At 41.4% G+C, this 24,952-nt stretch overlaps 1 protein-coding gene across 1 annotated transcript in view; it reads left to right on the forward strand.

The window, feature by feature from the left end:
* Positions 1-24,952, forward strand: part of CPLX1 (complexin 1) — an 83,236-nt gene that overhangs the window by 34,004 nt on the left and 24,280 nt on the right. Inside the window, exon 2 of the mRNA XM_062018813.1 lies at positions 16,911-17,086. Within this exon, the coding sequence (XP_061874797.1) occupies positions 16,911-17,086 (176 nt within the window). The remainder of the gene's footprint in view (positions 1-16,910; positions 17,087-24,952) is intronic.

Genomic DNA, 24,952 nt, shown 5'->3' on the forward strand with positions numbered 1-24,952 from the left:
CTAATAGCTCTAAATTAAGGAGCTAGGTGGCCAGAAAAGCATGTTTATCCATTACGTGTCAGTTTCAGCATATTGGGATACTCAGTGCTGCATTCTAAGCCTGCCTGCAGGTAGAAGCACATCATTTGGGACAGACAACTTCTGGAGAGAGTCCAGTGCAGGGCCACCAAGATGATCAGGGGACTGGAACATCTTTCATACGAGGAAAGGCTGAGGGAACTGGGGCTGTTTAGTCTGGAGAAGAGGAGACTGAGGGGAGATCTTATTAACATTTATAAATATCTAAAGGGTGGGTTGCAGGAGTTTGGGACATCCGTTTTTTCTATAGTATCTAGCAACAGGACAAGGGGTAATGGGATGAAGCTGGAACACAAAAAGTTCCACTTAAATAGAAGAAAAAACTATTTCACTGTGAGGGTGATGGAGCAGTGGCACAGGCTGCCCAGAGGGGTTGTGGAGTCTCCTTCCTTGGAGGTCTTCAAGACCCGCCTGGACATGTTCCTATGCGACCTGATCTAGGTGACCCTGCTTCTGCAGGGGGGTTGGACTAGATGATCTCTAAAGGTCCCTTCCAACCCCTACTATTCTATGATTCTATGATTAACTCAGTTCAGGAATTCATGCCCTGAAGTTTCACTGTTGCTCAAGTGGAAAGGCTACAAGGGTGGAGTGTGTGTATGTAGAAGGAGAGAGGAGACTGTTCATGCTGTGTGGCTTTTATGTGAATCAAAGAGAATGGGAAGGAAGAAGTGAGCTTGAGCTAGAAGCGTCTGCAGGACTTCTTTGCTAAGACAGCATAGCCTAATGCTAGTATGCAGGTATTCCTTGCTGAAATGGAGGCAAATGAGTACGATTTTGGCTTTACATAAGATGGCCTTCAAAGTCCTGCACCTATACTAAGTGACTTCTCACCCAGGACTTTAAACAACAGTGATGAGCAGGCCCAGAGATCAGTGGCAGGGAAGGATCAGACTCGACACTGACTGCTTGCCATGTAGGACTGGCCTTGTCAAGTGACTCCAGAGGAGGGAGTGACTTAAGGCTTTGCCACAGATAACACAAAAACTTATGTAAATCTCATGTAAAGCCAAAATTGTACTCTTTTGCCTCCATTTCAGCAAGGAAGCCCTTGCAGCCTGGGACTCCTGGTTTGCACCTCCATGCAAAAGACACTGGAAATTACACTGTTCCTGTTCTGCAGGGATATGTGTATGTACGTCCTTTGCTGACCCCAGGACAGCTTTGGAGGTGCCCTGCAAGGACAGGATTCTGAAGATGCCACACATCTCTCTTTGTCAAATAATCCAGTTACCTCAGCTGATGCCAAATCTGTTAATAAGCCTGTTGGTGTTGTGACATGGATGATTTCAGAAGACGTCATATCTCGGAAGTAATTTTTTTCTTTTTTCTTTTTTTTTTTTTTTTAAATTGAGGGAAGGTAACAGCTTTTGATAACTGTTATTCTGAAAGTCCTTGAGGCATACTTTGCCTTTTACTGTTTGAATTTTTCCTTAGCAGTAGATTTCTCTGTTTGGGGTTGTATTTATGTTCCATCTGCATCCTGGATGAAACTCCAAGCTGCAGAGAGAGCTAGTCTGGCTAGCAATGCATTTGTATGTGTGAGTGTATATATTGTGTTTGTGTCTGTGGGTGTATGAAGAAACCGCTGAAAGCAAACCAAACTTAAAGACTTTCTTTCTGGGAATGGTATGTCTCCAGTCACTGTTATTTCTTGACTATGGAAATTCTGTGGCTTCTCATGAAGATGTGATTTCCTCTAGTCACAGCCTACCTTCTGACCCTTGAGCTTAAGAAAGTGTGAATGACTGACAAAAAATAAGTTAACATTTCTTCAAGCAGAACTCGATTGCATGCAATAAGCTCAGGTTTACATGCACCAGATTTGAGTATCAGCCCATTCCAAAGAACATTTTGCTCTGTCTAGTTTAGAACCACTCCACTGATATTATTGTTGCTGCCAAGCAGCATCACAGCACTGCTGCATGGCTATGCTGCTACTACCAGGAATTCTTGTTTCATAGAATCATAGAATGTCTTGAGGACTTTAAACTGAAGGACTTTGGGGTGTGCAGAGAAATGACAGAGAACAAGCCATCCTGTCTAGCAAGGAAACAGGGCAGGGCAGGGAATGCAATGATAAGAGCCCCTCAGCAGCACACCAACATGAGGTGCAGAAGGCTGACAGCCCTGAGGGAGTATCAAATCAGGGAGGATCCTCTTGCATGCATCCAGGGAAACCTGTGTGTTTGAGTAAGCCCCTGCGTTGCCTCTACACCAACTCACGCAGCCTGGGGAATAAGCAAGAGGAACTGGAGATGTGAGTGCAGAAGCAGGACTATGACATCATTGCAATCACTGAGATGTGGTGGGACAGCTCACAGCTGGAGCACAGTCATGGAGGGCTATGTATTGTTTAGGAAAGACAGGTCAAGGAGGCAAAGAGATGGATTTGCTCTCTATGTGAGAGAGCAATGAAAGTGCATTGAGCTCTGCCTAGGTGGGGATGAGGGGTAGGTTGAATGCTTGTAGATGAAAATTAAGGGGCATGGTAAGGTATTTGATCTTATTGTGGGGATTTGCTTCAGAACACCTGATCAAGAGTAGGAAGTGGATGAGGCCTTCTACAAACAGCTGAGAGCTGATTCACGATCACAATCCCTGGTCCACATGGGAGACTTCAACCACCCTGATATTTGCTGGCAAGGCCACTCAGCCAAGCACAGACAGTCCAGGAGATTCCTACCAAATACTGATGACAACTTCTTGTCATATCTGGTCGAGGAGCCAATAAAGAGGGGTGTCCTGCAGTACCTTGTGCTAACAAATAAGGAGAGTCTGATTGGGGATTGAAAGTTTGAGTCAACCTTGGTTGCAGTGACCATGAGATAGTGAAGTTCAAGATCTGGTGTGGAGGAAACAGGAAACCAAGCAGGATTGCGACCCTAGATTTCAGGCGAGCTGACTTTGGCCTCTTCAAAAACCTGCTTGGAGGGATCTCAGGGGATAAAATCCTAGATGGTAGAAGTGCCCAAGAGACCTGGTGAACCTTCAGGTACCACTTCCTCAAAGCCCAAGATGGGTGTAGCCCTAAATGTAGAAAAGCAGGAAAAGGAAGTAGGAGGCCTCCATGGATGAGCAAAGATCTGCTGGGACAACTGTCATGGTTTGACATGACAGCCTTTTCTGGTAAGGGGGAAGGGGCTGTAAAGATGTCTCCTGTAAGAAGTTGCTCACAACTTTCCCCAGCTCTGAGCCAGACCCGCTTGTGGGGCTGAGCCAATTAGATGCCTCCACAATCACTTCTTAACAAGAAGCCAGAAAAGGAGGCTTCTTCCTCCTTCTTCCTATTTCTTTCCTCATTTGTCCTTTCTTCTTTTTCTGGCTGGTGGTGGTGCAAGGAGTAGGAACAGTGAGAGAAACAAGCATGCGAACTCTAAGGTCAGTGATGAAAGAGAGGAGGAGGTGTGCTGGAGCAGAGACTCCCCTGCATTCTATGGAGAGGACTGGTGAAGCTGAGATTTATTTTCATTTCTTTAAAGACCCCACATCAGCGGTAGAGACTCATTTTGATAATGACCCCGAATAAGGGACAGAGACTCATGTTGCTAAAGCTGGCCCCAGACCTGGGGCAGCGATTCACTTCATTAAACACCCTGAGCCGGGGACAGTGACAATCGCTGGAGGAGGCTGTGTCCTGTGGGAGGGACCCAATCACTTCACTACAGACCCCGAGCCAGCCACAGTGATTCTCTTCATTAAAACTATGGCTGGAAGAAGATGACTCCTTGCATTCTTCCCCTGCTCCGATACAGAGTCTCTCCCATGGGACAGTCCCTAACGAACTTCTCTGGTGTTGGTTCTTCCCAGCAGCTACAGCTTCTGCCGATACAGGGTCCCTCACATGGGACACAGTCCTTAATGAACATCTGTGGTGTGGGTTCCTCCCCACAGTTAAAGCTTCTGTGAATATTGGGTCCCTCCCACAGTTACACAACCTCCTCCAGCCATAGTTACTGTGCCTGGCACAGGATCTTTATTGAAGAAGATCACTGCCCCTGATGTGGGGTCTTTAAGAAAATGCAAACAAATCACTGCTTAACCAGTCCTCTCTGTAGAATGCAGGGGAGTCTCTGCTCCAGCACACCTCCTCCTCTCTTTCATCACTGACCTTGGGGTTTGCATGATTGCTTCTCTCTCTCTTCGCACTCCTTGCACCACAACCAATTGGAAAAAGAAGAAGGGCCCGAAGAAGGAAGAAAGAAGAAGAACCCTCCTCTTCCAGCTTCTTAAAAAGTGATCGTGGAGGCATCTGGCTCAGCCCCAGGAGTGGGTATGGCTCACAGCTGGGGAGAGTTGCAAGCAACTTCTTATAGGAGCCATCTTTACAGCCCCTTACCAGAAATAGCTGTCATATCAAACCATAACAAGGTCTTTAAAATGGCTTGAGGTTCCTGTGTGACCTGATCTAGATGGACCTGCTGTTGCAGGGGTGTTGGACTAGATGATCTCTAAAGGTCCTTTCTAACCCCTACCATTCTATGATTCTCTTCTATGAGATCAGGAACAGAAGCCACTGCATTTATAGTATACTGGAATTCATCTCTGCTTTTTCTTGTGGAGTTACATGAAGTAACCCCTTGAGAATGATGACAGCCTTCCAGGTGCAGATAGAGAGATCTGGCACAAAAATGCTTGTCTTCAGAGGACTTATAATGCACACAGTGAAGATGAACAAAGTTCCAAAGGTGCATACAGCAGCTCTGGAAGAGAGGCAGCAACACAACTTCTCTGTTAATTTTGTTTATCTTAGTCTCTTAATCCCTTACTCAGACACCATATTTTACGGAAAAGAATTGTATAATAGTTTAAAAGAACAGATCACACAGTGAATGACATCTTATTTTCATGTAATGCAGCTGAAATCATATTAATACTGAAGACAAGGCTGAATGTTTTTAGAATTGCAAATACTTTCCAGCATCAGTCTGTGGCCTTCCAGATATCATGCAGTAATAATGTCCCTGCAAAAGAGCAGTCAGGTTTGCACTTTTCAGCTGACAGATCAATCTGGTATCATAGAATCATAGAATGGTAGAGGTTGGAAGGGACCTTTAGAGATCATCTAGTCTAACCCCCTTGCTCAAGCAGGTCCACCTAGATCAGGTCGCAAAGGAATGTGTTCAGGTGGGTCTTGAAGACCTTCAAGGAGGGAGACCCCACAACCTCCCTGGGCAGCCTGTTCCAGTGCTCCGTCAAGGTGCTGGTTCCAATGCTCCTGGTATACCCCATCCAGGTATACCCCACCACTTCTACACCTTTTTCCTTTCTGCTCCTGTGCAAGCTACATATACCCTAGGGAACAGTGGTTGAATATTCTGTAGTATTTACTTAATGCTCTGTGCTGGAAGTTGATTGCTTTTTGTTTTCAGTTTTTAGTTTTTTCCTTCTGCTACCTTGTATCAGGATTGAACTGGTAAGAGTCTATGGCAGGAAAAATACAAATGATATTGTATAAGGACACTGGAACTGACTATGAGCTAAACCATCACTGAAACACAACATCCTTCCACAGCACAGTAAAAGGAGGCTCCAGAGCCTGCCTGCTGTATGTGTTGGTCTCAGGAACAAAGAGAGCTCCTGCTGGCCCCTCCTTGCATAACTGCAGGACCTTGAAGCCTCACAATGTGGTGCTCTTCAGCAGTGAACACAGACATTAGTGTGGGATGGGGAGGGGAGAATGCTCCTGATACCTGTTACGAAAGTGTCTGCATATGTGAATAGAAGCCTAACTTTTACCTTTGGAGGCACTTGGGACGGTAAGGTAATGAGCTGGGTTTGCCTGATGGTGTGTCCCTAACCCAAGGCATCTTTTTGGGGCAGGCTGACCCAGACACATTGGCCCTGTTCACATGATGCTTTGCATCATCAGATGTTCCCTTGTATGACAAGGTCTCATCTTCAATGGGACCTGCCTAGGTGAGCTCACAACCTTTTCAGACAGTTTATTTGAAGTCAACAGGAATATTAATTTTATCAGTGACTGAAGTAATAGTCTTTTGTAAGGGCCTGTGTATTTACAAACACAATAGTACAAATGCTTCGTTGTGGTTTGAGTGTTGCAGAATGATGCATTTATCTGAAAAGGAAACCAGTCTCTTGCAGAATGTGAGATATGTGTATGTATGGAATGGAAACCTTTTTAACGTTTCAAAACCCAAGTGCATCAGAGTCTATTAAGACACCCCTACTAGCCTTAGGTTTCATTCTGCTGCAAAACCTTAACCTCAGGTCAGATCTAGAGGATAACCTCCCAAAGCTTCTGTCTTGCCACCTTTGCATTGTATGCTCATGTCTATTGTCTAATCATGTACCACCACCTTTTACTTCCTGACATGAAACGGTGTCATCTTAAGATATTACGAGCTGTTTGCCAGACAATACACTTATGTGTCAAAAAATAATTGTTTGTGCTGCCTTGTAGGCTTCATGACAAGTCACAGAGCAGAAAGAGAATGAATGAAAGGAATATAAACTATTTCAATTAGGAACTGAGCTTATTTTCTAGAACAGAGGAAGTTTGAAATCTAATAAATCAATGGAAGTGAACATTTCACTGCTCAGAGATACTCAGTATCCCGAATCACAGCAGAATAACAGCTAAGAAGAACACTGACTCTGATGCATGCAAATGAGAAACCAGTGCCAGGTGATCAACAGTGTTTGACATCTTTGCATAATTTCCCAACAATTTTCATTTATAAACAAACTGAAACTTTGAATATTCCTTTTCTACTCCTTCCTCTTGCACATTTGTGTTCTGCTATTACATAATTTGCACACTACCTATGACCACCACTTGATGTGTTCAAATGGACCTCATTAGGATCCTTCCAATATTATTTTTTAGCTATAGCTCAGAATACTTAATGCTGAAACGGATAGGCATCACAAATAAGACTAAAATTGTAGATTGGCCCAGGGAGCAGAAATGCATACAAACATGCCCCTTCTCAGTTATGTAAAACACTTGTTCTGGGTGGATCTGGAAAAAATAAACAGAGAAAGAGTTCTATGTCTTTTTCGAGATTTGAATTTAATTAATAGTGTCTTCATTTAATACAGAGATTCTTATCAGAGATCCCCAAAAAGTCAGGAAAATGGCCTTTTGGGAGACATTATGATTTCTCAAATGAGCTCCACAAGTGAACTTGACATCAGTTGTTTATGAAAAGAGGTATCAGTAATGCATTTCTGTAGGTGTATTAGTTATAGTGTATTAATAAATTATAAACATTCCTTTGGAACTATTCAGTACTAATGTATAAACAGTATATCTTTCAGGCAAATACCATTTTGGAATATTGTGTGATACCCTTCAGAAGCTCTGTTACATTATTATTGAAACTTTAACAGAAGGAAGTTGTGAGTCTTTTTCAGCTGAAAGGATTGATGTGGCATTTACCTTTTTGATGGAAAGTAGTGATCTGGTGGCTAATAAAACTGAGAAGGAAAAGATCTGCACCTTTATCTCTCAGACACAGGAGTAGGAGACAGAGGCAACTTTGTTTTAATCACTAAAGAATTGTGCAAATATTTGCAGGAAAACAGCTTTCTACAGCAAGCATGGAGCTGTACTCTCATTTCCAAAATATTCCTAGAAGCATTGTTTTGTTATGCTCCTAAATGGATGAAGAGCAGAGGTAGAACTACATTTTGTACTTGCAAAGAGCAGCAGGTTAATATGTATATAGGCAACAAAATCTTTGCTAGCTATTGTCTTATTGTATTGATATGAGCAGGGCTTTTGCTTTGAAAACAGATGCAGTGGCCTGAATCTCTATGTGCCAAGCACCTCTTTACCCTTCCGTTTTTTGTTAAGGGGACAGACAGACCAGGCAGCCAACCAGTCTGCCATAGTGGTATGGAAAACTCAAAGACTTTATTCTCACCACCTGACCAGTATGTTCTGGTTCTTTGCAGATGAGCTATTTTGATCCTGTCCTTTAAACAAATTGTCCATGCAATTATGGGTTCTTGATTTGGCCCTAGTCTAAATTCTGTGACAGTCTTGGAGTGAAATTGGCATTTAGATTCATTGCTGCTTTACAGATGGGGAGACTGAAGGAGATACAGTGGGGTATGTCTGAAAAGCACACAATATGTAGGTGATAAGTCTTGGAAGAGAATTAAGAAGGGAACACAGGATATCTTACTGGACAGAAATCCTGAAGAGCTCAGTTCACTTGCTCACAAGTTCAGCCTTGCTTTCAAAGAAGAGAGACAAAAAAGTCTCACAAAAATAACTGCAGGAAATCGCAAGTCATCAAAAATATCTTGTAATGTCAAGAACTTTATGAATGAAAGACAAAAATGAGATTGTGTAGCCCATCTATCATTGACTGCACTTTATTCCTTCCTGCTCGGTCCGTCTAGACGCCAAGATTCTCCTATGGTTTTGTTTGCACTTTGTTAACTTTTGTTAACTTTGTTCCGTTTCAGGAGCTGTTTGTGTACAACATTATGATCTATATGTACTAAGTTTGGGGCTGTTTTTGGGAGTCAGAAAAACTCAGGAATGATTCAGTTGAATTTGCAAGGCATTGTGGAAGGGAAGTGTGTTGCAGTAGCACTGAAAAAATTTGAACAGCTTCTAGAGATCAGTGGGTTAGGTCTGGCTGTAGAATACATATTCATTACTTTCCTTTGTTTTGAGACTGAACAAGCTTCTCCATAAAGTGCTGTTTTGTTGTCATTCATCTACCAGTTTGCCTTAGCTGCAGGGGAGGCTGATAATATGCCGGAAACATCTCTTTCTGCTTTAAGGGTGAAAGGAAGAGCATAAAATGAGATTGATGTCCTGCTGTTTCTTGCCTATATTTTATGCTGAGGAGAAGTTACACTTTCCTCCCTGAAGTTCTGCTCCTATAGACTGTAGTTTTGGGTTTTTACTCTGTGTATATAAATTTGGATCTCAGTATGATGATTAACTGTCTATTTACCACATCCGAACAAGTGGAGGTGCATACTGCTGTGTGAGATGCATCTGCCAAGGAGTCTATGTGAGGTACTGACATGGCGAATAGGTATTTAAACTCACTAAAGGTGGGAGTGTGCTTTACCTGAAGTTTGATGCAGGTTTGGACTCCATGTCCTGGGCTGTGATTCAGACTCTCTCAAGTGGTAAACAGAGACAGCTGAAGGTCATAGTGGTCTTTATTTTACTGTAACAGGAAGTTAGATACCTTTTGCTGGGGCACATATAGAGAAATATCTGAGCAAAAACTTGAATCTAACCATCCTTGTTGGGAACTGGATTGCACCCTGATGGTGAGAACTTCTCTGTGAGACAGTCTAGTACAATCAGGTTTAATCAGCAGATGTAGTGACTTTGCTGGAGGAAGGTAAATATAAGTTGGAAATATAATGCCATATTTTGAGGAAAGGGGAAACAGAGGTTCAGTTTGTATTTTATTGAAAAGAATCTCATCTACACATGTGTATTTTGGCTCATACAGAGACTTAAGTTTATGTTGCAGCAGCTGAGGGAATAATTTGAAAACATCTCTGTAACATCTAAAGGATTTAGACAAAACCACTTGGACAAAACCTGATTCCTTTAGGTACAATTCACTTTGGGAAAAAATTGTTTATGAAATCTCTTTGTTTAGTGAAGTCCTCATATAATTGCCAACCTAGCCTTTTCCAATAAATTAATGATTAAATATCTTGGACTCTGGATAGAATAAGGAGTCTCATGATTGCTTTTTTTCTTAATGGCAAATTCACATTTTCATGATCTTTAAAACAGAGAAAGTACTTCTTGTATACCATAAGCTTTGCATTATGGCCTTGACAAAAAAGATCTCTCTCCAGTGGGTGACTGAGGGGGGAGATCTCATTAATGTTTACAAATATGTAAAGGACAGGTGTCAGGAGGATGGAGCCAGGCTCTTCTCAGTGATGTCCAATGATAGGACAAAAGGCAATAGATATAAATTGGAACGTAAGAGGTTCCAAAGAAGTACAAGGAAGAGTTTCTTCACTGTGAGGTTGATGGAGCACTGGAACAGGCTGCCCAGATGGGTTGTTGATTCTCCTTCTCTGGAGACATTCAAAACTTACTGGGATGAGTTTCTGTGTGACCTCTCTAAATGGTTCTGCTCTGGCAGGGGAGTTGGACTAAATGATCTTTTGAGGTCCCTTCCAACCCTTAATATTCTGTAATTCCGTGCTATCAATAAAACATTCTTAGTTCAGTTTCTGAAGTCATGTTACAGAATTGAATGACTCATTGCTGCTCCATAACAGTACTCTGTGATTATCTCCAGATGTTTGGATGTTGTGTTAAAATTCATGCTGTGATTTATAAACTCTGAGACATCAGTTGTCCTGTCTGTTTGTCATGGTTTGACATGACAGCCTTTTCTGGTAAGGGAGAAGGGGCTGTAAAGATGGCTCCTGTAAGAAGTTGCTCGCAACTTTCCCCAGCTCAGAGCCAGACCCACTTCTAGGGCTGAGCCAATTAGACGCCTCCACGATCACTTTTTAAGAAGAAACTGTAAGAGGAGGTTTCTTCTTCCTTCCCGTTTCTTCCTTCTTCAGTCCCTTCTTCTTCAGCTGGTGGTGGTGCAAGGAGTAGGAACAGTGAGAGAAACGACCATGTGGACTCCAAGGTCAGTGATGAAAGAGAGGAGGAGGTGTGCTGGAGCAGAGACTCCCCTGTATTCTGTGGGGAGCCCCGAACCAGGGGCAGAGATTCACTTATTTAAAGGCCCTGAGCCAGGGGCAGTCATTTTCTTAGTTAAAACTATGGCCAGAAGAGGCGATGTCCCGAGGGAGGGACCCTGTATGTGCAGAAACAGCAACTGTGGGGAAGATCCCGTACTAGAGATATTCACCAAGGACTGCATCCCGTGTGAGGGACCCTGTATCAGCAGGAGCCACAGCTGCTGGGAACAACCCACACCAGAGAAGGTCGTTAAGGACTGTGTCCTGAGGGAGGGACCCCATGTTGGAGCAGGGGAAGAATGCCAGGAGTCGTCCTCATCTGAGAAGAGAGAAGTGGCAGAGCCCATCTGTGAGAGACTGACCACATCCCCCACTCCCTACTCCCCTCAGCTATTGAGGGGTAGAGATATCAGGAGCAGTGAGCTGGGCCCAGGGAAGAAAGGAGAGATGAGGGAGGGAGATCTTAAAGTGCTGGTTGTAATTTTTTCATCATCCTACTCCCTTTTTGCTTTTATTCCATTCTGTATCTTGTAAGTAGTAGAATAAACTTTCCTTACTTTCCTCTCTGAGTACTGGAGTCTGTTTTGCCCAGAATTGTAATTGGCAGCAAGCCCTCCCTGGCCTTGTCTTAATCCACAACCTTGCTTATCTTTTTACTCCTGTTTTGATGGGGCCTCTGCCATCCTAACAAGGGTGGGGGTGAATAGGGGGCACTGAACAAGAGACTGTCGTGGTGCTTCTTTGCTAGCAGGGACAAACCGTGACACTGTTCAATCTAAATATGGCTCAGCCACAAGTAGTAATACCTGAAAAACACATGCAAAGTTTCCTCAGATCATACCTGTTTCAAAACTTCCATTACTTCCTCTGACACCTGTGATTGAGAGGACGAACTTCTGCAACATACTTGGAAGTCTAAACACATTCATATGGGGCCTTCCTGATATACAAATATGAGGTGCTATTTGTCTCCAGTATGAATGAGATTTATGTAAAAGAAAATCTTGCATTTTCACTTAATTACCTTACTTGAAGCAATGGTGTGTGCAACTTAAGAATGCCCAAAGTGTTCCTGTTAATCTCTTTCTCTGTAAATCATCCTGAAAAATATTAATCACGTTTCATATAAGTTTTGCAGCAAACAATTTAGCATGTGAATATTTAGGATAATTTTTTCTTGTCTTTTTTACGAGTAACAAATTGAGCACTGGTCCTGCAAATTGGTTGGATGTGTTTATGTTTTCCGTGTGTATGTTGGATTCATGTCAGTGAGCTATTGAAGGAAGGATTGATTAGGTCACAGGAGATGGTGGGTATGTGGTCTTTCACCTCTTTCTTTGCAAAATTCACTGCATTCACTTTCAGTTGCCATTTAAACTACTTATGAGATCTCACAGAGTCACAGAATATCTGAGGTTGGCATGGATCTGTCCAATGACATTCTCAAACAGCTGACCTGCAGCAGGTTGCTCAGGACTTCGACCTGCAAAGTTTTGAGTATCTCCACAGTCAGAGACTCCAAAGCCTCTTTCTGCAATTCCAGTTTTTTTCCTTGTGTTTAAATGAGATTCCACATATTTCAGTTTGTACACATTATCTATTCTCCTGTCACTGAGCACCAGTGAGAAAGGTCTGGCCACCTTTTTTCCATTCCTTTTCATCAGTTATTTATGCACCCTAGTGAGACTTCCCTGAACTTTCTCTTCTCAAGCCCTAGTTCTCTCTGCCTCTCCTCATATATGTATCAAGCCTCCGTAATTGTATACAAGACCTTTTGCTGGCTCAATCCAGTAGCTCAATCCAGTATCTTGTATGAGAGCCCAGAGAGCCCTGGGCATATCACTCCAAATTTGGTCTAACCAGAGTTGAATAGACAAGAAGGATAGACTAGCATGCTGATAAACACTTCTAATGCTGCTGACCTTCTTTGGAGCAGGAACACATTGCTGGCTCATAGCCAACTTGTTGTCCACTAGGACAGAATCACAGAATGGCAGGGGTTGGAAGGAACTTCTAGAGAACATCTAATCCAAATCCCTGCTGAAGTATGTTCACGTAGATAAGGTTGCACAGGAACACATATGGGTGGATTTGAAAACCTCCAGAGAAGGAGAGTCCACAACCTCTCTGGGCAGACTGTGTCAGTGCTCTGTCACCCTTACAGTAAAATAGTTTTTTTCTTATGTTTAAGTGGAACTTTTTATGTTCCAGGTTTTGTCCGTTACCCCTTGTCCTGTCACTGGACACTACAGAAAAAAGTGCTGCCCCTCTAGGGCATTCCTGCAAAAGTGCTTTCCAGAGAGTTGACCTGCTTTCCAGATATTTCATTGGAGAATGTCTCCCACATGTTCCCAAACAACTGAAGTACTGTTCTTCAGGCAGCTGAGAACAACTTCAACAAGCAAATCTCACATGAAAGTGTGTCTGAGTGTGCTCATAGTATTTGGCTTAACATCAGTTTGCCTAGTTCTTTAGTCCAGTATGGATCAAGGACTATAAGCTTGGAAAGCCTCCCATGCCACTTGTTTTCTAAACAAACTATCTCTGAGATGCTTTCCTTCATGAAAGCTGTTTTTTGGTTGTTGGTCTTTTTTTGTTGTGGGTTTGTTTTTTTTTTTTTTTTAAATCCTTCTAGGGCAGGGCTGTTATTATAGCCAGAAAAGTGACAGCACATACTGTCTTGGAGTTTTAGCCATTTCTGTGTTCCACCTGTGGTCTTGTCTAGCAATGTTAGAAATAATGTTGATTGAAGCTTGTTACCAATTAGCAATTATTGTGGCATTCTCTGTCTTCTCTTTATGTCAAGGTAGATGTTATGGTTGGGAGGTGAAAGAAGACAAAAAAAATCCCAGATGAATAGATTCAGTAACTGTGTCTTTCACCTCTGTTTCCTTCAACACTTCAAAAGTAGGCTTAAGGACAGAACTGCTCTTTCCTTCCGCTTGTGCCTGTAACTGCAGCATCTCAGTTTCATGTAAACGAATTCTCTGGAGCCTCCACTGCAGAACTGCTAAATGCAGAAGCTGTTACCTAGGAAATGTTAACAATAAAGCCTTACGGTTAGTACAAAGAATGAATGAGACAGGAAAAAAGCTTTTCTATACCAAAAGTAATACAGGAGATTGGAGTTAAAATGTAGTGAAAAATTTGACTTCTTATAATACATTAACTTCCAAATAGTTAATAGTGATACCACAGTGCAGCATTCTGCACATTTAGAAGGTGACTTTCAAATCAGGGGTGAATTAAGAGAGTTTATGAGGATCCTGAAACTACATTCTTGTAGATGTCCTGTATTCTGAATAGGTGCAAAATCACATGCCCAAGATATACAAAATCTTGGTCTTATCTAGAAACGCTACACAATTAATTTTTTACATGATTGTCGTGGTTTTGTCCAGCCGGGGACAAAGAGCCACGAGGGGGCTCGCTCACTCCTGCCCCTCCCGGCGGAGCGGGGAGGGGAACCAGAGAAAAAGGGGGAAAACCCGCGTAGGTTGAAATAAAAACAGTTTAATAGAACAACAATAAGAAGAAACAAGTTCAGGAAAAACAGTCATAACAGTAAATGAGGGGATACACAAAAGGAATGGTGCGTGCTGCAGTTGCTCACCACCCAGGACCAGACACCAGCGCTCCCGACCGGCAGCCGAGCCCGCGCTTCCCCAGCCCCGCCCCCGACTAGCTCCCTGCCTATCTGTACTGGGCATGATGTCAGGATGGTATCGAATACCTGTTGGCCAGCCCGGGTCAGCTGCCCATGCTGTGCCCCTACCTACTTCCTCATCAAAGTTAACTCTATCCTAGCCCAAACCAGGACAATGATGAGCTGTAACTGTAACTAGATGATAGCCTAGAAGTAGTGCTTAGAGGGGAAAAAAAATAATCTCAACTGCCAAATTGAGCTTCATAACTAACTAGTATATTACATTGTCTGGGTAGCTGTAAGTGGGTAGGAGCTAAAAAGAGAAAAACTTGATAGATTACTGATTGTGAATCAGTTTGGTCATCAGTGGAAATATTTGTTGAGATAAATCTGAATTAAAGGTGTTACTGGTATTGGTCATCATGCACAGTAAGCCTGCTTAAGGAGATCCCTGAAATTTTTGACTCAACTAGTCTGCATTACCTTTCCAGTTGCAATGGAATTCTAGCTTGCTTGTAATTCCAATTAGCCTTTCTTATGTCCCAGGAAAGAAATTGCCAGCTTGTCTGAGTAAAATGTAAGAATTCCTGTATCACTCAGACCCTGCAGAGTAGGATGTGAACTCACAGTAGAGAAAACCTGATAGTAGCGAAGAACCATGAATATTTCAGCTGGGGTTTGTGGTCACTGTCTTCCTCTTTCTATACACAGATTTCCCAACAGGCTCGAAGTATCAAGAGGCTTGTGGTTAGGTAGCTGAATGAGGACAATCATGTTTATTCTTATTACATCCCACCTGGTAAAAAAAAAATCTATAACAAACAGATCTTGTCAGACTTCAGATGATCAGTTTCCCAGTCCTTCTCTATAGAAGATGTAAAAGAGCCATTTGTCACATTTTGAGGGATTGAAGGGTTGCTTTTGATTCAGGGATGCTTTTAATTTAGGGCTCTGAGAGAACAAGTAACCAGAAAAAGAAATGTGGAAGGGAAAAGCCACAGGATCAGCTCACCTGTCAGCAAATTTCCTGGTGGTTCATTTCTGGGGAAATTCAGGAGAAATCATCCTGGCAGATTGCATAGGTTTCTCCCTCTAAGAATCAATGTTCCACTATTGTCATTGAAGAGCTACTGTAGAAAGCAAGAGTGAACAGAGTCTTCCAGCACTGTTGACACACTGAAGAGGTGATTTATAAGAGACACGTAAGGGATTGTGAAAACTTTTTCACTTAGCCTTTAATAATACTAATAAACAGTTTGGAAGGACTTTGACATTGTCTCCTTCCAACCTTAAACCTTTCAGAAGGCCAGATAACCTTGCCTTAGGCAGGGTAAGAGATGTTAAATATGTATACATATATGTGTGTGTAAGTGTGTATTACAACAAGGCTGTCTCTTATTAACTCAGTTAAGACTCAGACAGCAATGAGTCAATCTGGAGCAATCCTGACCCCGGAACTAAGGATGGCAATAAGCCACCTACAGTGTTCTTCCAGGGTGAAGGTACCTTCAGTAGTAAATGATGTGTGGTGTTTTCTCTTCACCCATGTAATCAGGCTTGGTCTTGCTGCATCCCTCCAATAGCCTGATGATGAAGTATCACAGAAAATGGCCTCTACCCTTCCCTAGAACTTGTTTTCCTCCCCATCTGGATGATTGCTACTCATTTCTCAATAAAAGTGCCTCTGAAATACAGGGCAAATGACTTTATTCAGCATGCAGAGACAGGGAGGCATGTAATAACTCTGTCTTTTTGCATGGTTGTGCAAGGGCTTTACACAATAGAAAAGAGCTCAGTCAGGAGCATACAAGGGCTGAAAATTTGGGGTCAAATGCATGCAAGGGTAGAAAAAGGACCAGGAAGGGCCAAGATCCCACCTACGTGCTAAGAATTAGAGATAATGGTGTCCAAGAGTAGATAAGAGACATGCAGAGATACTGCTTGTTTTGATCCATGGTAGGAGCCTAGAAATCATCAACAACTCCAAATGACTGCTGATGCTGTGTACTCCTACCTGTCACTGGCTGTGTAATTTCTGGCAATAATTAAGACTGTGATTGCTTGTTCCTGCAATCAAGGTTTTGAGTTCCTTTCCTAGCCCTAGTGTCATTTCTTTCTGGATGTGTCACCTGCATGTTACATTAAAGACTCTCCAAGATCAATCTTTGATCACTTCAGTGACTGAGCTGATGGAATGAAAACATTGTGTGGACGGCAGCTTGTCCCCTTCAGGACTGCAAACCAATTCTGTTGCCATTACTCAAATCTACGGATATGGTTGCTTCCTCTTGCTGCCATACTTCTCCCATCAGTGCCAAGTAACCCAATCTGGTGTGCTCAGGCTGGGTGCATTGCCCACCTCCTGCCTCTGTGGGGAGTGTGCTTCCTTCTCAGTGGAAGGAGAAACCTTTCCAGATAGAGACCAAATGAAAGTCTTGAGTGTGGGGAAGGAAAGAGCTGGCATCATGGTGGTTTTGCCTCATTCTTACAGGGCTTTCTATTGTGCTTTCTCTAGGGGCTACCAAAGATATGGGGAAGATGCTGGGTGGGGATGAGGAGAAAGACCCAGATGCTGCCAAGAAAGAAGAGGAACGACAAGAAGCCCTCAGGCAACAAGAGGAAGAGAGGAAAGCCAAATATGCGAAGATGGAGGCTGAAAGAGAAGTTATGAGACAAGGGATTCGAGACAAGGTAGGGATGCAGCTTTCAGCACACACTGGGCAACTTAAAATGCTCAGTGAAGACCTACTGTTTTCAGATGATTTGTGACCAGTTCCCTGAGCACCTGGATAGAACCAGATAATTACTTTGCCACACTAAAGCTTCTAATCTTGTGCATCATCCCTCAAATTCTGACCCGGCTTAAACACACTTCTCACACTGAAAAGCAATTGCAAAGTTAAAATAGTGATTGAAGATGAGGGGAGAAAAAGGTCAGTTTTTCTCATCATCTGTTAAATGGTCACATTATTTTAAACATTAGAGGCTTCTCTGTACTTAAGTGGATGTTTTCCAAGCCTTCATTTTTGGTTTGGGAGGATGGTTGTAATTCAACATGGCTCTGATACAATCTAAGCATCTTCTGTATTTCTTCCAAGGCTTTTGTTGTGTTGACAGGTGAAATGGGACAAATCTACTCTAGATTTCATGTTTAGGCATCCATTACTCACATAGGATTAATCTGAAGGAAAGTTTCCTTTATCTAAGAGACTTAACCATTGGAAAGCACTCCTTGCTACTTAAGTCGATTCTTCTAATGATACAGTTTGGCCTGAGAAGAAAACAAAAAAATTGTGAGGATTCAGAATGAGATTTAAAAGAAATGTACAACCCAAACCTTTACTAGAGAAATAAGCTTAATTTAGGCAGCTGAACCCATTGTTGCCATATATTAGTTTCAGTTGTTGACGTGCAGAAAGAGAAGGCAGTTTTGCTGCCCCATCCTCAAGACTGGTCCAGACTGGCTCAAATTTATCTCTTTAGAATAACTTAGTTTTATAGAAAGAGGCTCTGAAACTCAGATGACTTGAAAATAAATGTGAGTAATGGTTGGAGGAAGCATTTATGATGATAAATGCCTGTATATTGTCTTAGAACATGCCAAAGAACAATAGAAAATGCCTTTTGACAGAGTGAGGAAGTCCTGCTCAGTGTAAGAGATACTTCCTGTGCAATGCCTACCTCTGCACAGGTTGTAGTCCCTAAAAATATAGCTGGGAGAAAGCTTCAAAGTCTTACTAGAGACCTGAGAATGGCTGTCCATAAAAAAACTATGTTTGCACTGGGCCAAACTTTGGACCCAACACTTATGATTCAGGAGGGAAGCATGGATAAGGATGAATTCTGGCTGCATGGCACATCTTGTAAAAAGCTATCAAGAATTGTTCTGCAAATGAAAAAAATTGAGATTATGCTTCTAAGAAAAGAAAGTACTTACAGGGAATTGTCTGGCTGTGACACTGACAGAAAAATGTATTTATATGATCATTTAAAAAGTATTAATTACCAGATAGACAGATTCAGAATCTCTGCCTGGTCAAAATTTGCTGTTTTTATTAATCTATTTAATGAATACATCTAGATAGTGTAATGTGATGTGGTGTTTTCTGCAGAATCAGAAAAGAATGATAAAGCTGTAAATGAGAGTTCTGTGAAAGACAGAGATTGCTGTGACATGACAAAGAAATGGATTTGATGGTATACAAGACTTTGTCTTCAAGTATTGTGATTTGGTGGCTGGAAATGTGAAAGAATAGAAAAAAGAGACTGGATTATTTTCACCATTACTTATTTATTTAGCAATTACTTTGAATATTTCACCAACTCCAGTAAAAGTATAAATACAGAGAAGGAGAAAACTGAAACATAGATTCTGTCTGGTATTTCTATCTACAGAAGTTGTTATCAGGTATGAACTAAATCCTGGGAGGTTTAGGTCTCCCAGATCTCCCAGATAATAGTTGCTCAGTTTTCACATAGAGTGAGAAATGTGTGTAAGTTGAGTAAATGATTAGAAACAGATTGTTCATGCAGAATACAAGTTTAAAAGTATGCATCTTAGGTCACAAACCCACAGTCACTAAGTGCAACTGCAGGATGTGCAGGAAACAACACAGAGAATGACAGCTTCATTGATCAGTTAAGACTCTAGGTGAGACCTACAGAAAGGACGGGCTCATCATATTTGTTATTTTGTACTTTTTGCCTTGTCTCTTAAACATTTGAATTTTTAAAGATGATATTTGGATATGGAATTTTGAAATAACTGGACCACCAGTTGTCAGCCAGCTCCTACCCAGTATTGAAATTCAGTGTCTGGTAATGAAAATGGATTGAAAGAATGTAAAGAACGTAACTGGGCTATACTCCAGCTTCCTTCTACTTCAAGGTATATATATGCAGCTTGCTTTCTGATCTGATCTGGGCTTGATCTCAACACTAGTGCCTCACAGATCTTTTAGGCCCTACCACAGCTGTCTCTGGGGAGAGCTGCCACACTTGATCAACACAGACTGCCAAGAGGCCTTTAGTGCCCCTGTGCCTGGTAGGTCAGAATCTGTTGCCAGCAGCCCACTTGCTAAGCTGTGGATAGCTGATGCCCCTCTCACCTTGCTAATACCAAGTACTATCAACTTGCCATGCCAGAGCAGACATCTTGTTTCCAGTGCTCTTTGGTGGAATACTACCTTATATAAAGAAATGACCTTGTTTGTGTTATATACCTGTACATCTCAGCAGCACAAGTTAATTACTTTATTTATGTAAGGATCCATAATTACTTATTTTCACCACTGTAGTAGAACCTATGGATGACAGCGCCCTAGTGCATGCTCTGTAATTAACACTCGGACTTGGTTGCTGGTGAGACAATGCCTCTAACTTTAACTCCTGCAAATCTTACACATGCCTTAGAAAGCTGGCATTTCTGAGCCCATGCTGAAAAGTAGCAACCGTTCTCCTCAAAATGGTAGGTTTCAGTCAAAAAGGATGTAAACTTAGTCCTCTGGCTAAATGACTTGGCTTCAGGACAGAATTTATGTTTCAATTTAGGCCATGCTTGAGATGAAGCATGAACTGCTTCAGTAGCTACTGTGTACTCAGTTCTCAGACCAAAAGGGGAAAGTGTCTCTGGCCCAGCTTGTCTTTGACCAGCCCTATGTACAACGAAGAATAAAGCAGAACTTTAGTTATACTAAAAAGGATTCCTGCCCTCCAAACTGAGCATGAAACTTGCATTTGAAGTATGAAAAGGTGATAAATGGAAATTTGAAATGCTGGAAAAAATAAGGTTGTCTCTACAAATTGTAATTGACTCTGCTGGGTGCTGTGTAAAGATTGTGGCATAGTGCATAATTGCATCATCATACATTTACACTTCTAGGAACCTCATCTCTCTCATTGCACAAGACAGGGTCAACTGTCTTCTTCACAAGATTGTTTACCACATAGTAGCTACATTCTTTTGGTAAATAATGAATTTTCTTATCTGAAGGTTTAGTTCTTTGTTGCTGTTATTAACCTTTCACTAACATAGTTAATGAGTTCATCCCAAGCATGGTTTCTTCTGAGATTTATCTGGATGAGGGACAAAGAGTTTTGTTGGGTTTTTTCTGTCTGCAAAGTACAGAAACAAAAAGATCATGATGTGATTAAAGCCTTGGTGGCAGAAGAATGTTAACATCTTCTTGCATTGGTGAGCTTTTATGACATAAGAGAAGATGCTTGGGACTTCTTTCTCTTTGCTGGCAATGGGGAAATGGTGAAGTCTGGGGTTTGATGTTTGTTCCTGCCGGCAGCATCTCACACGGCAAGAGAATGCACAGTCCTTGTTCTGTTTAAGTGTGAGTCCTTCTGTCTCTGCATGTGTCCCATTATTCTTCCAATTTTTCTTATTGTGCCATTAAATGTTCTTATTGGTGAGGCAGTAAGATTCTTTGCAGTATTTATAACTGTCTGTGTCCCAGGAAAACCATGAAAACTGATCAATTCTTTGTAGATATTTAAGACATGTAATTTCCAGATCTTCCATGATTCAAGGCAGGTGGTATTGGAATTTATTTCTATAAACGTGAGAATATTTGGGTTACTGGCAACAAGAGAAGTTGTAAGTTAGAGCCTTTGTTCTTGACAGTGCTTTTTTCCTTTTTTTCTAAATTTGATTGCTGAACTCATATTTAGCAGAAATATTTATATGAAAATATTTAGCAAAATATTAAAATACTTAGCAAAAAGGGAGTCATATTCTTACATGAGACAATCAACATGCAACATCATGTAATTATTTACATTTAACATTTCATTTGCATATTTCCATATGTAATTGGTACATAGCTGTGAAAATCCTGTTTTAGGGCAGGAAAAGTACCAGAATGTGAATTGACTGTTTTCCGGCAATATCAGACCTTTGAAACTACGCTACAAGCTCAGGAGTGCAAACTTAACTTTGGTAAAAAATTGTTGTTATAAAATATCTTCACAATGTTAGCTAAACTCTTCGGTGCTTGTCTAACATCATCTGCAGATATTGCCAAAAGCTTTAAAAATTTCTGTACAAAAGAAATAATTTCACTGCTTACAAATGCAATTTTGAAAATAGAGTCTTCTTTACAAGGAATAAGCTATATTTTTCATTGGGTACTATATACAGGTGAAAAAAGTGCAAAAATTGTATTCCTTGCATGTGAAAAGGTGAGGAATTCCAAACAAAGAGAAGATTTTCCTCAACAATGAATCATGTTCTGTAATTCAAATTTTTAAATACATATGTCAATTAATAGAAGCAATCTGTTCTCTTCCATTTAAAAAAACCAAAAAACATTTAAATTAAACCAGTAATGTGATTTTTTTTACCCATCACTTGTGATCTAATAAAGTTGTGGCTCCTGTTCATTGTGTTGGCCTTAAAATAGATTTTCAGATGTACATATATTGTGCAGATGCAGAAATATCATTAACTTGATTCTTCTCCTGATTCCACAGTGAGTTTGCTAATTCAGGATAACAACCAACAAATAAAAAAATTCTTGCTTAGTTTTTAGTTCAGTGTAGGTAGTCTTTGTGCTGTAGACTAAAGATTGTTTACAATTGATTCATAGGTGCACTGACTATGAGAAAGCAATAGGCTTGGCTATGATACTCTCAGTGTCATGCGTTGCAAGACAGGCATTATATTGTCCCTTCTGATAAGTGGGCTCCGGGGTAAGTAGGAACAGTTAACTCCATTAGATGACAACCCAGAAGAACTACACTATTCACAGCCATAAAGTACAGGCTGTCCTGGGTGAAGAAGACTGCAAAGGCAATGTCAATGTGCTGTGTTATTTACTGTTTTCTGAACACATTTGGTTTGTTGGTTTTTGAGGATAGTGAAAGCTGGAGTAAGCCAAAGCAGAGCTGTAAGAAGGAAAGAAGATTTGCAGGGTGATTGAAGAGCACCATAAAACAGTAGATCATTTTCATATTGGTATTCAGAGACATCCAAGGGGATAAACTGATTTGACCTTGTTGCGTTAAAGGTTAAAGGAATTTGGTAGAAAACATAGCTCTTTCCATTCCAGTTTATCCTTAGGTATCAGAGGGACTGGGTGCAGCTAGGCTTAGAATTTGAGTGATGCACAGTATGGTGCAATAAGTCCAGTAACATTTGGTATATCAAACTGTCACAATTATGGATGCATAAATAGCACAATGCACCTTCAGTCTAGTCATGCCCATGAACTAGCTTGGCGACATTTAAGGAGCTGGATCACGTTCAATGAGAACTGTCATGGCTAAATTTACAAATAGTGCAGTTTATTGAAGCAACACAGTGCAGATGCCTTTGGATTGCCAAATACACTGCCTGCAAAAGCACATGCAAATATTAAGAATAACACAGCCAGAGATACATGCATTAAAATATCAAATGACTCTCTGGACTGGTCTAAGTTTTGTGGGAAAGCACTCAGAATAGCTGTGTGTTTGAATCTCAGCCAACAGGTGTCCCAGTGGCAAGGGTTTAGCCTGTTGACTGATCCCAGAAAGCAGCAATGAAGTGCTCCTGACTCGTTTGCAATGTTGTCTTCCCCCTAACATCCCTCATTTCTTAAGCTACATTTATACCATTTTTTGCTTTTAGCTGGAGCTTGAGTGGCTCTAGTCGTATTCTTTATCATAATCTGTGTAAAATTTCAGTGAGGGGAGATCACACCTCAGAAGCAGATAGTTTTCAGGATGTTTTGGTATTATGATGAGATTATAATGAGCAAATCTCAACAAAAGGACATGATTTCAGTTACAGAATTGTTTTCCCATGTAACAAGGTGGCAGGTTATGTTGCCTGAGAGCTATCACAGGACAGAACAGATTCCTTCTCAGTTCAGCAGCACAGCAAGGCAGGGAATGGCTATTGCTGTCAGTCCCTCACTGATGGCTCCCACTGCTTGTTACTCCTCAGGGCAGGAGGACTCCTCACATTCCCCACAGCTCCAGCACAAGATCTCTTGCATGTCAGGCACAGAGCTCTCAGCCGTGAGTCCAACCTGAAGCTGCAGCTCCTCACCACCTCCTGTGTGGGTCTCCCCTGGCCAGCCTGCAGCCCAACTTAGCCTGCGCCATGGCCTCCTCCTCACACAGCCTCAGCCTCTCCAGGCACCTCTCTGCTGTGGGATCCTCCCAGAGTGGCGGGCAGGTGTCAGTCTTGCCAATGCCTTCTCTGGTTTGCAGGTGTAAGAAACAAATTTTCTCGTGGATGACAGAGGTGAGACTCTGCAGCGAAGCACTTTTATGTAGCATTCTTGCAAGAGCAGATATCCATAGCTAGTAGGCACACCTGATGGATATAACATTTGGCTATTTATTCCCTATCCTATCTGCAAGCTCCCACCCTTGTTTCTCCATTGATTAAGTATTCCAAGGTTTACAATTTATCAGAGGTACATAGAATCAGATGTCTCATTCCTATTCACAATTCTTATCTTAATCACCCATCCCTCCTTTGTCTGTTTGTCTCCTTTTATTTGAAGATTTCAAAACTGTCTGGTAGTTAGTTAGCAATATAGAGAAACAGATTTCAGTTGAGGTTCTTTAGTCTTAGTTTCCTTCCCTCCAAACTGCAAAACCCATTAACATTTTCTACAACTCCCCCCTTTCTTTTATTATACAGTTGTTGCTTTTTGCAATTTAAAGTGTTGCTCCATATGAGGCTTCCAGGTTAGACAACATTATTTCACACTTGTCTTTTAACAATAAATCTTCTTGCTTCTCTTCTTGTTCTTCAAGAAGGACCATATTCATGGTAAGATGGTGGTTCCAAAGGCATTTGTTTAGACAATGCAGTTTCTATTAATTGTTGCACAAGCCCCTTAATACATGAAATTAAACAGCATTCATAGACTCATAGAATCATAGAATTATAGACTGGTAGGGTTGGAAGGGACCTTTAGAAATCATCTAGTCCAACCCCCCTGCAGAAGCAGGTTCACCTAGATCAAGTCTCATAGGAACATGTCCAGGCAGGTCTTGAAGACCTCCAAGGAAGTAGACTACTATTAATATTCCTACAACTACTATCGGAGATGTACCAACAGATATCACCATTTCTTTCCTTTTCCAAAACCATCATTCTAACCATTCTGTTATATTCCTGAATTCTCAGCCAATTCTTCTGCTAATCTTGTGAGTCCTTTTAATGGTCTGGTTATGGTTCCATCTGGTCCCGTGCTTAACATTACACAAACTCCTCTATTCTCTGCTAACACTGTATCTAAAGCTATTCTGTTTTTGCACGCCATTCTACTAGTGGCATCTAGTTGTTCCTTTGATTGCAGTCCTTGCATAATTTATAACTGCTGCTTATAATAAATATAATTTATTCAGTTTCCTTTTTTTAATTGTCACCCACCAAAATAAAAAGGATTCAAACTCTACAGTTATTTGATTTTTTTCTTTGTGTTCATCAGGAACCTGTGTAGGGACTCCAATTGAATCAATATAGATTCTGTCATCAAATGATACTTCCAGACTCCTTTTATTCTTTTTCTAGGATATATGATCCCTTTTCAAATGCCAGGGTGAACG

Source organism: Colius striatus, chromosome Z (genome assembly GCF_028858725.1).
Source record: "Colius striatus isolate bColStr4 chromosome Z, bColStr4.1.hap1, whole genome shotgun sequence".
Taxonomy (NCBI): Eukaryota; Metazoa; Chordata; class Aves; order Coliiformes; family Coliidae; genus Colius; species Colius striatus.